The 12,591-nt window shown below is 45.7% G+C and overlaps 1 protein-coding gene across 6 annotated transcripts in view; it reads left to right on the top strand.

The window, feature by feature from the left end:
* Positions 1 to 12,591, top strand: part of TEAD1 (TEA domain transcription factor 1) — a 414,947-nt gene that overhangs the window by 242,351 nt on the left and 160,005 nt on the right. For 4 of the 6 annotated variants that reach the window (XM_086955930.1, XM_086955932.1, XM_086955931.1 and 1 more), the window contains one exon: positions 6,219 to 6,279. In XM_086955930.1, coding sequence (XP_086812056.1) covers positions 6,219 to 6,279 — 61 coding nt within the window. Of the gene's footprint in view, positions 1 to 6,214; positions 6,280 to 12,591 lie in introns of all 6 variants that reach the window. The other 2 variants (XM_086955933.1, XM_086955929.1) reach the window with 1 other exon arrangement.

Raw genomic sequence — 12,591 nt, 5'->3', positions numbered from 1 at the left:
TGGGTAGAGTGCGGTGCGTGGCAGAAGGACAAGCCAGTTAGGGTTACAACCCCATCCGAGCACTGACAATGGCCCTGCTCTGAGGGAAATGGCTGCATTAGCTGGACAGGGCCTGCTAAATGATAAATAAAAAAGGGGCTAGGCTGCATTCTAGCCCGTTTTTTATTTCTCAACTATATCAATGGGCTAGAGAAATTTTTATTGCAGAGGAAATTAGATTTTCTGAGGATTGGCAGTTATTTTGCCCCATTACTCTCATATGCAGACATCACCATCCTCTTGGCAAGAGAAGTCATAACATCTATATAAGCCTTCAGAAATCTCTTTTAAAAATTTTTTAAAACCTTCATTTAGAAAAGTGCACACAGCTATTCAGCCTAACATCCCGGAGACAAGGCAGCATATTGAAGCAGGAGAGCAACAGTGCAAGAATGGATGGCACAGTACAATGAAGGTTGATTTTATTATTTTGTGTCATAAAAGGAACATAGAAGAGAAAAAGAAGAGACGCCAGAAGGCGTAAAAAGAGTGGCAATGGAGTAGATGAGACCAGCGAGGCGTTGACAGCGGGGCAGGGGGAGCCGCGGGTACACAAACATGGACACAGGAGAGCGGGTCAGGATAGAAGGGGGGAAGAAGAAGGGACAGGATTCAGCATGACAGCGTGTCACAGTTGGTGTCGTAGGTTATGGCGACAGATGTTCCTCCAAAGAGACAGGTTCCGGGGGCACACAAATTTCTCCCCTATAAGCATTTCAGGCCCCCCACACTTTCAACCACTTTTTGGGCTTACCCCTGGCAACATAGACCGTCTTTTCCCTGAACATACACCAATCCATGTTGGCTTTCCATTGCACCACCATGGGAGCTGCCGAAGCCCCCCATTTCTGCGCGATATCGCGTTTGGCCACCATGTTGCCAAGGGTCACCCACTGCGTCTGGGCCACATTGTGATCGGAAGGCCCCCAAATGTTGAGGAGGCATCTCCTAGCTTCCGCAATCGCTACCACCCCAGTCACCTCGTCCATGATCCGGTGCACACGTCTCCAGTAGGAGGCTATGGCGGGGCACTCCCAAAGAATGTGCATAAAAGTGGCGGAGGCGCCGCAGCCGCGGCGACAGAGCCCATCGATCGAGTAGCCCATATGCACAAGCCGGGGGCCAGTCACGTACACCCTGTGCAGGATTTTGAGCTGCACCAGCCGGAGACGAGAGGAAATGGCGACTTCCTTAGGGGAAGAAACCGCACTCTGCCAATCCTCATCGTCGATTTCCAGTCCGTCACGCACCCACTGTTCCCGCACACCCAGGAGGAGGTCAGTGCGAACATTAATGAGTTTCTTGTACGACAGTGAGATAGCACTGTCAGGCATATGGCCATCCAACACCCTGTTCTCCAACGGGGAGCTTTCTGGAATCGCCCCCTCAGCTGGTTTAGCAGAGAGCAGTGCGTGTCGCAACTGGGCATATCGGAAAAACTCAGAGCTGCCCAGCTGGTACTCAGCCTGCAGCTGGGAGAAGGTCTTAATCTCACCCTTCAATAGCATATAATCCACCCTGGAGATACCTATGAGGTCCCATTTATCAAATCCCTTGGTGTGCCATAACTTGCCCAGAATATCTGAATCATACAATGGGGTGAACCTAGTCAGCCTGCCTTGCCAGCCCTGCGCCTTGGTAATTGTCCGCCAAATATGGCCCGCAGTTTTCGTTGGGCCCGACATCCGCCTATCCAGAGACCTCGAATACAGCGCCCTGTAGAAATTGCCGCCACTCAGGAGCCACTTATCCATTGCATATCCAGGGTTGTTTTCCGGACCATAAAAACCATGATTATTAGCCGCCAATTGGGAGTCCCAGTAATACCTGCGCACATCTGGTAGTGCTATACCCCCGTCGTTTCATTTTTCATTTTGGAATTTTGTAAAGCGCTTGGTAACGCACACCGGCGTGTCCCCGCGCTGAAGAGAACCTGGAAGAGAGTCAGAGGATTATAACAATGCTAGGCGGAAGAGATAGGTTTTGAGGGTTTTGCGAAATTTAGTCTCAGAAGGTTCGAGACGCATTTCAGTGGGGAGCAAATTCCAATTCTTGGCTGCAAGGAGCCTGAAAGATCTACCTCCCATCCGAGATTTACGGATTTTGGGGACAACAGCCAGACCCATCCCAGAGGATCTGAGCAGCCGCTCAGGTCTGTAGGGAGTAATAAGGCTGTTCAGCGGGCCGGGTGCTTTGCCTCCAAAGATGCGATGGCACATGCAGAGAGCCTTGAAGGTAATCCTTTCCCGGATAGGAAGCCAGTGAAGGGACCTCAAGGCAGCTTTAGAGGGTGCTCTCCTGGGGAGTCTCAGTACCAGCCGGGCTGTGGCGTTTTGTAGAACTTGGAGACGGTTGAGACTTTTGGCCGTAATACCCAGATATAATAGGTTGGCATAGTCAAGTCTCGATGTGACCAAAGCATGCACAAGAGTTTGTCTGGCACCAATCGGTAATAGGTCAAGGACCTTGCGAAGGCTCTTCAGTATCCCGAAGCACATTCCAACCACCCGGTTAACCTGGGGAGCAAAGGATAGATCAGAGTCGAATAGAACCCCAAGATTTTTCGCCTGGTGGCTCGGCGTGGGGGTAGAGCCCAGAGAGTCAGGCCACCACGCTGAGGACCACACAGACGGGCCTCCCCCTACCACGAGCACTTCCGTTTTGGACCCATTCAACTTCAGGCAGTTGTTGGACATCCAGGAAGCAAGTTCCTGCATGCAGGCCCTGAAGTTGAGTGCCGCAGTATCGGGTGCCCGTGACAACGAGATGACCAGCTGTGTGTCGTCAGCGTACGACACCAGCTGGATGCCATGCCTTTCCACAATGGTGGCAACAGGGGAGGCGTAGAGGTTAAACAGGGTGGGGCTGAGGGCCGAGCCCTGGGGAACCCCTTGTTCGAGATTGAACACCCGAGAGTAGTGTTCCCCCTGCCTGACCTGAAAGCCCCTCTCAGACAGGAAGGACTGCATCCAGCTGAGTGCCATCCCGTTTACCCCGCCATTGTTCAGACACTGCAGCAAGGTGGAGTGTGCTACAGTGTCAAATGCGGCACTTAGGTCGAGTAAGATGAGAGCCATGGTATGCCCCTCATCTACACCCTGCCTAATGGTCTCAGTTGCCAGGAGCATCGCAGATTCCGTAGAGTGACGCGCCCGAAATCCAAACTGGGTCGGATGGAGAAGGTTGGCATCTTCCACAAAGGTCATCAATTGGAGATTGGCGATCTTCTCTGCCACTTTGGCCATATAGGGAAGGAGGGAGATAGGTCGAAGATTGTCTAGCCTATCCCAACTGAGGTTAGGTTTCTTTTGGAGCGGGAGCACAATCGCTTGCTTCCATTTTTTAGGTACGGTGCCGCTCATAAAAGAGAGATCCAAAACCTCTCTAATGTAAGGCGCAAGAGCTTCCATACTCCCTCCAAGGAGTTTAGGTGATGCCGGGTCGCGGGGGGAGCCTGACTTAATCGAGCAGCAGATTTGCTGAAGCTCATTAGGTGGTGGAGTAACGAATTTGCTTAGGTTATTTGCGCCTTCTTCTGATGGTAAATTTCCACTGAACTCTATTGCCTTCTCCTTACCCCCTGTGAAGGCGGAATAGATAGTAGCCACTTTCTCAAAGAAGTAAGTGGCGATGCGATTACAGGATTCCTCTGAAACCAAGGAAGGATCAACAGAAGAGCTACTTAGGGAGATTTCTTTATATATTTTAAAAAGCTCTTTCGTGGAGTTGTGAGCTTCACCAATCTTATCAGAAAAATAGTTGGTTTTGGCGCGCCTAATTAGCTTATGGTATTCCCTGCGTTTGTCTATGTAGCTCAGTTTAGCTTGGTCGAGGTAGGCCACCCTCCATTGTCTTTCCAATTGCTTGCATTTAGTTTTGGCTAAGCGAAGTTCTGCATTAAACCAGGGGGCAGATTTGCGAGGTCTGCTCCCGGGTTTCTTATAGCAACGAGGGGCTGTGCCATCCAGGGCGTTGATAATGCGTTCATCAAGTCTATCAGATGCTGTGGCAGCATCCTCCCCTCCTGGGCTGCCACCGTTGATAAGGGCGGCATCAAACCCGGCTTTAGAAAATGCAGCCCATCTACGACTCAGATATTTAGTATTGTAAAATTTTTGGACGTTGCTGGCAGGAATAGTTATAGTAAAAGGTACTAAAAAGTGGTCAGTCCATGGGAGAGGAACTGGAGCCTGGACTTCTACGTCTGCCCAGTTTGCAAAAATTGGGTCTAGCAGATCGTACCACGGGAGCGGGAGCTTCGTGATAGCGACGCGGGGACGGCCGTCCCAGAGTAGGGCACGTTGAAGCCCTTCAATCTCTCGGAAGTAACGGGCGGGGACCGGATCTTGGGTGTTCTGCAGGGCGTACAGGAACCTGGGTAAAGACATCATCTTAAATAATGCCGCGCGTCCTAGTAAGGAAAGCGGAAGCTTGCGCCAACCCTCCACGTCACGCCGGAGGCGCAGAAGAGGGGGAAGCAAATTGTGTTTGTATCGCGCCTTCGCATTACCAGAGATATAACTTCAGAAATCTCTTGATGCTTTTATAGATGTTATGACTTCTCTTGGTTTAAAAGTTAATTTAAAGAAATTGTATATTATGGTATGTGGCCCCAAGTTAACAAAATCTAAAACTTTTATGATGCAGGGAAAAGCGATCGAATAAGTTAAAGTTGTTCTTATTTAGGTAATCTATTTAATACACAGCTGTCATGGAATCCTCTACTGACTTTAAGAGCACAGCAGATATCCAGGATAATGATGCCCTTTTACATTATGCAGCTAATTTTGATAGAAACCAGTAAAATAATTGTTAATCCTCTATATAGCAAAATGCCTTTCCATTGCCACCTATGGGGCTGGAGTCTAGGGGTACAGCAGGAGCAACATGCTTCAAGTTGTAGAAAATAACTTTATTAGAAGACTTTTGATGGACATTCTGTCACTCCAAATAAGGTTTGGAACATATTGAGGACCTCATTGACCTTGCACCCTTGCTATTATTTGCAATGATTTGGCGCTCAGAGGATTTAGTTTTTCTGAGAGCCATCATCAGGCATTGTCTTCCTGTGTCTAATGTTGATACGATTCCTTGGTTCAACCATCTGAAGTGTATGTTTTCTAGATGGGTTTCATGTGATCTTTCAGAAAACCCCTAAAATATGCCTCCTAAAGCAAAAGGCATTATGAAATCAGCTTTTTTTGCTAGGGCTAGTGTACATCACCGGTAGCCCCAGACACACAATAAATTGTTGAGCTCTGTTGAGGTTAGTCCTTTGACTGATCATTTACTATTCTATAACAATTTTATTATGAACCTGCAATATAGCTTTTATCTTACAAGGTTTCGATTAGGCACATTGGACTTTTTGGTAGCTTTTCCATGTCAAGGAATTTAGTCAGAGAAGCTTATGCCTTGCCCTGTGACAATATGACCAAGCAGAGCACCATGCTCTTTGTACTTTCCTGTGCACTTTTTAAAACAATAAGAGCAAGATTTCTGCTCCCATTATTAATAGAGCAACATCCCTGTTCTTATAGAAATGGTTTTAGAGATCTGTATTCATTGGACTCTATTGATATCTGTACTGCTGTTCTGAACTTCATAAGGGGCACCATTGTAATTAGAAAGCAGTACAGGTAAATGTTGTTATAGAGTGACAGTCATTGCAATTTGCATATTTATTGTGACAAGCTTTATTATAAGGGATGAATTGTTATTTTAGGCTGGTAATGTCTCTATTTATGGTATGTTGACGTCTTAGCTTATCTCCTTACTACCTCTTGAATATGGTATTTTTATTAGGTTTGAAATATAATATTTTTATGAGTGAATCTCTTTTTTAAATTGCTCTGCATTTAATGATGTGGTTTTATGATTTGCTTTATGAATCGAATAAAACTTTTTTGGTTTGACTTGAACTTTGCAAGTTATGGTATGCATGGCTGTTTTGTGAGTGTTTTATTGCAGTGATTTTTTTATGATGATTTTTTTGGAAAAAAAATACTGTATTATTGTGAACATTTCTTTAATGTGGACTATTGGAGTTAATGATTGTCTATTATCATGCTGAATGCTGCGCATTTTTTTGTTGTGCCTGAAAACCACTCAAAGTTAATATTGTAAGAAACATTACGAACTTTATTTTTTATTTCTAAATTCTGTTTTGTTTCAGGTAGGAACGAATTGATAGCCAGATATATCAAACTCAGGACAGGAAAGACGCGGACGAGGAAACAGGTAACATTAGTTGATGGAAACATCAAAAAAAGTTCTCTAACCGTGTTTTTCTGTCGGTACTAGCCTTTGCTTCTGTTATTCAGTTCAGGCACGTATATTTTGATGTCTGCTTCTCCCGAAAGTGCTTGCCATTTCACATAATCATCAAGTGGGCTGCAATTTTCCTAAGGCTCATTTTAGGATACACTTTGAAAGGTCATTAGATAAATGTTTAATCTTGTAAAAGCTAGAATGCTGCAAAAAGGGTCCATACTCATGATGTTTGAAAATCAAAACCATTTAGTGTGTAGCAAACATATTCTTTAAATAATTTTAAAATGTAGGCATTTGGAAAAAGTGTACCTTTCCAAATATTAGGTGTGTGGTTTCCCACTGACTAATATGTCTGTAGATAATGTACTGTCTATAGTGCAAGTGTATTCTTTTCTCCCTGGATTTAGGAAAAAGCATATAAAATAAAGCATTAAGGTAGAGTCCATTTTTGTTAGTCTTTCCTAATCTGCGCAACACATATGGAGCTAGTCACAAAAGTAACTTACACTTGCGAGTAAGTTAACTGTGCAAGTTTTGACTAACTTGACTACTTTGGGCTCTTCACAAAATCCCAGTCTAAAGTTACTCAAAAGTTTGGAGAAATTATGAGTGCAAGTTACTACTGGCAAAAAGAAACAGCAGTAAGCCCAGCACCACAAATGGCCAACCTCTAGTACGGCAACACCCTCTCAAAAAATGTAATGGAGGAAGAGAATAAAATAAAACCCCATCAGAACTAATGTTAAATTTAATCATTCTAAATAGTTAAAAATATAAATAAATATTATTTAATGGTAAAACATTTTAACAACCTTGTTTTAAATTTAGAAGTTAAGGGAATATTATGTTTTTACTAAATTATAATTAACTTAATTGGAAAAGTAATCTAGTTATGTTTTAATAAAAAAATTATTAACATGTATTATAATGAAATAATAAGTATGTTTAATTTTTCGGATTTTTTTACATTAAATTATTCTTATTTTTTAACTATTTTAAATAACATAATTTAACAGCACTATGATGAGGTTTTATTTTTAGTCTCTAACTCCATTATTTTATATGGGCTGCTGATGCAGTATCTGTGGTTGGCTATGTGTGGTGCTGATATCGAAAAGACTCCGGTCCATCCGACATTGGAATCGACCCCTTACTAGTGGACATTCCTGTATGAGAATGTCCCTGTAGAAAAGATGCAAGAGGTGGAGGTGGATATTTGCATTCAAAGGTTTGTGAATAGCATTTTGTAATACTTTAGTTGTACGCTTGTAGAACGACTAATCGTACTACAGAAGGCAATCTGGGAATATGCCCCATACATATATAACAGGCACTCGGATTTCACAAAGTCAAAACCAATATACAGCCCAGCCCCTGTAAGGTTCTTTAAGGTAAATGTAGCACTGGCATATCTATTAATGGGGAAATAAATGTTCATGCCCAATGAAGTAAGACACTGCCTTCCTCTTTCTATTCTTTGTATAGGAAAATGCACTTGATCCATGACCTATTAGCTAACAGAAACAGTTTTGTTTGGGTTCCTCAATGAGTGGTTCGCAAAGGGTAGGGCCCAATCTATGTGCACAATAATGGGCACATTGGGAGCTAAAATGATTTTAGTTGCCTGGTTGCAGTTTTGTTGCACACAGTGTACTTGGAATTGTCGCACTTGATGTGCCTTGAAAGCATAGATGTGGTCTGCAGGTGGGGTCACCATATTTATGGGCGAACTGGTTACAAAAAAAGGTTGTGTTCTGATTTGTTTAAATATATATTAGAAATGTATCCCTTATCCTCCTGGTAATATGTTACTACTCCTCCAGTTTTGGAAGACTGATGTAAAACAGACTGTAGTCCATTCCTCTTTGTTAAACTCTCCCATGGGCTTTTCCTCCTGTTTCTGCAAGGACACCATTCACTGGGCAGACTTGTCTCCTCTAGAATGAAGAATAAAATAGAAAATAAGGCAATAAGGGCGTAAATGCCATATAGTGTTTAAGCCGCTAGGAAACTGCATGGGTAAAAATCATCACTTCTCAGTGTTTCCTTGCTTTCGTATGAAAACAGATCACAGGTGCCGATTCCTTATCAACAAATTTTCTGAATGGAAAGTCATGCAATTCAATAATCAGTCACACTCCTCTTCCACAAGGATAGCTTTTGAGGAGCAGACCTCAATGCACCTGCAGCATTGTTATGTTGTACGATAGAATACAAATCGAGGTTATGCCAACTTTGCAGCTAACAAGAACACTTATTCCGGTTAGGTATTTGCTTCCATGCCCATTGCTTGGAATCTACTAAGTCAAAACTATTAAGGGGTTTTCATAACACTCCATCAGGCAGGTGCCCAAAGAGTTTGATCTGGCTCTCGATGTCACAGTGTGGTGTCCATGAGATTAAACTAATATCCGCCGTAGTGTGCATAAGTAGTATAACCCTCTGAGACTGATATGAACAGGCCTTGTCTCAAAGAGCCCAAAAGCTAGATTTCAAGAGCTCGAGAGCCACACCAAGGGTAAAGGAACAGAGAGGGACACTTGCAGGTCAGGAACTCTCTGTAGATGGGTCCACAAGCTTGTAGGAAGCCTTTTATGTCCCTGAGGCTTAGATCAAGGGGCCAGCAGACTAGCCCTTGAAGTCACTCTAGGGTCCTGGGATTACGATGAAGCTGCTGGTTCAGATTTTTTTTCCCCTGGCAAGAGGGCAGCAGGTCAGCACAGCAGGGAAACAGTTCATTTAGAGCAGCAGTTCAGAAGAGTGGCAGTCCTTGTAGCAGCACAGCAGTCCTTTTTCCCAGCAAAGTATCCACAGGTCCAGAAGTGTACTGAAGTGGTAATATCTGAGGTTCTTTTTTGGCACACAGTTGTGCCTTAGGAGGGGGAGAAACTTCTAGAGGCATGTCTTTGAAATGCACTTATCACCTGCTTTCCATGACCTGGTTCTAGGCGAACCACAGTGGATATGCAGCCCTTTATGTGAAAATACAGGACACAGCCTATTCAGGTGTAAGTGAGGCTGGGCCCAGCCCCCTCCCATCCTGCCAAGGATGGCATAAGTCGTCATACCTACACTACCATTGTGTATGGCTATCTATGAGGAATTCCTATTTCAATGCTAATGCTTCCCAACTGGTAAAGCATTCCGGCGCGTTTCATATCACAATATAATTCTTGGGATTTTCCTCAGGACAAAAACTGGATGTGATCTACAAATCAAAAGAAACATAATTTTAACTGAATAGACCCCCTTTTTTCTAAAAAGTACTGCATTTTTATAGAAAGTGTCATGTTACTGGCGGCATTACCTGTATGGCTGAGATACCCGCCACCCCCTCTCGACACAATCCCCAAGGATGGGAAACCGGAAACAGTTCTGAACTTTTGGAAGGCGGGAGGGAGTGACCCTCCCGGCCGTATTTATTAAAATATGAAACAAAATCAAAACATTAAAATAACAGTTTCATATTATGTACAATTTCATTTCCACATTACGATGTTTGGCTAACCTTAACATATTTCTAATACAAAGGTTCTCCTAGCCGAACTAACATCCTACAAAACATTTTAACTTGAAATTGTACATCCTAACGTTAAGGGCCAACGGCAAGGTCGTAACCGGTGTCAGATCCCTAAACCAGAATTACCCCCCCACTTGCGAGGGGCGACCGCACAGAGGCTGTACCTCATGTGCATCTACCAATTTCCCTTGACTTGACGGGGGCCCCAATGAACTCGACGCCATTTAATGGTCGTCCGAGGACTCGTGTGAGGTGTCTAGAAGGTAGCGTAAACCCCCTCCCCACCCCACACAACTTACCACATCTGCCGTCGCAGGTGTCCTGGCCCCGGGAAATTCCCAGGAGGGGCCCGTAGCCCCTCCTATCCAGGAAGGGGCCTTGACCGCCTTCCCTTTCCTTTCGGCGGCCCATCCTTAGAAGGGACCGCCTCCCCGTTGAGGGGCCAATGGCCACCTCCCCCGGGCGCTCCCATCCGTAATGGGTGACGCCCCCCCATAGGGATCTTCCAATTACTGCTCACCGATCATGACCTTACCGCCCGACCAAAATAAATACGACAATTAACTAGAATTACTAAATTAAAAAACAACCATAACTGCTTCACGTATGATTACTGATCAACACTAGTGCAAAATACTTTATTCGAAAAAACATACTGTAAAGAATCATTCACTTTATTGCATACTCAAATAACACTTCGATCATCACAACCTGTAAGAAATAGAGTTACCACATCAAAACTTTATTTCAAAACCACTTGCTGTCTTCAGGGGCTGGTGGGTGGGTCAAAATTGGCTCTTTGTTCCGTCTCGAGCTCACGTGCAGCGGGGAGGTGCAGCTTCGGAGCACAGGAACAAGAGGATGCTTTCTTGGCTTGTTGCTCCTTTTATCCGTCTTCGGGCGGGCGTAAACCCGCCTCCGCCCGCCTCCGGGGGCGTGGCTGGCGGCTTCAGTGTCTAGGACAACCCACTCCAGGGCGGGAAAAAGCGCGCCCCGGCTACGCCGCTTCGGGCATACCAGCCGAGACTCGCCTCCCGCCCAAGATGGCCTCCCGGGGGGATCGGGGCACTCCACCATACGTTCGGGGGGACCGAGTGGTCGCCCCTTTCCATATGGCTGAGATACCCGCCACCCCCTCTCGACACAATCCCCAAGGATGGGAAACCGGAAACAGTTCTGAACTTTTGGAAGGCGGGAGGGAGTGACCCTCCCGGCCGTATTTATTAAAATATGAAACAAAATCAAAACATTAAAATAACAGTTTCATATTATGTACAATTTCATTTCCACATTACGATGTTTGGCTAACCTTAACATATTTCTAATACAAAGGTTCTCCTAGCCGAACTAACATCCTACAAAACATTTTAACTTGAAATTGTACATCCTAACGTTAAGGGCCAACGGCAAGGTCGTAACTGGTGTCAGATCCCTAAACCAGAATTACCCCCCCCACTTGCGAGGGGCGACCGCACAGAGGCTGTACCTCATGTGCATCTACCAATTTCCCTTGACTTGACGGGGGCCCCAATGAACTCGACGCCATTTAATGGTCGTCCGAGGACTCGTGTGAGGTGTCTAGAAGGTAGCGTAAACCCCCTCCCCACCCCACACAACTTACCACATCTGCCGTCATAGGTGTCCTGGCCCCGGGAAATTCCCAGGAGGGGCCCGTAGCCCCTCCTATCCAGGAAGGGGCCTTGACCACCTTCCCTTTCCTTTCGGCGGCCCATCCTTAGAAGGGACCGCCTCCCCGTTGAGGGGCCAATGGCCACCTCCCCCGGGCGCTCCCATCCGTAATGGGTGACGCCCCCCCATAGGGATCTTCCAATTACTGCTCACGGATCATGACCTTACCGCCACAGGCCGGATAGTTGACCGGCTATCCGGACCCCCCACAAAAACTCCTGCCTAAAGGTCATGCTTTAAACTCTTTAGCCAAGCTATGAGGTCTCCTATGAGTAACTCATTCCCCACCCGGGACAAATGGACCCCATCCCCCAAATACATACTGTCCCCCTTGATACAACCATGAGGAATAGAATGCAGTGCACTTGAACGAAACAATCTACCGAATTTGTTATTTACTTTCTTCACTGAATGATTTACAGCAGAAACCGAATTCGCCCCCCGCCACACTTTACGTGGAATCATATGGGACCATGCAATTGTGCACCCTGGAACCCTTCTCGCCAACCAACTTACTGTGGAAAGCATCGCCTCGAGAAGAAGTCGTCTACCAGTGGTCACCAAATCGTTGCCCCCAAGATGGACTATGATTATAGATGGCGGTGACCTTGTCCGCCCTAACAAACCCTCGAAAAAGGATTGAAACTGGTCAATACAGAGCCCGCCCCTTCCGTAGAAGGTCACCCTGTACCCGTATTCCCCAGCCATGTGAATCATGTCACCTGCTTTGAATACGTCCGCGGCACGCCTCACGTATGAGTGGCCCACGACCCTTACCACTTTTTCCGCAGCCGGTGATGTTTGACCGCTGGTTCCCAGGTGTCGGGTCGACTGCACAGTCCGCCCCGCCTCGTAAGCTTGCGAAACTGTAAACCAAACAAAAACAAGAAGCGTGAGTAAATGATAGCAGCTTCACAACATGTGCAACCGCACATACCTTTTGTAACAATTCGAGGACCAACGCCCCAAACGTTTCACTTTATCTACACTCAGACCCCTGGCTGTAGCCTCAGTAGCAGCCCCTATCCGAAAGGAATGGGTCCCAAACTCGCCGGGGTTCAAGCCCGCCG

Source organism: Lissotriton vulgaris, chromosome 2_1 (genome assembly GCF_964263255.1).
Source record: "Lissotriton vulgaris chromosome 2_1, aLisVul1.2, whole genome shotgun sequence".
NCBI lineage: Eukaryota > Metazoa > Chordata > Amphibia > Caudata > Salamandridae > Lissotriton > Lissotriton vulgaris.
This window is presented reverse-complemented; position numbering and strand designations above follow the sequence as displayed.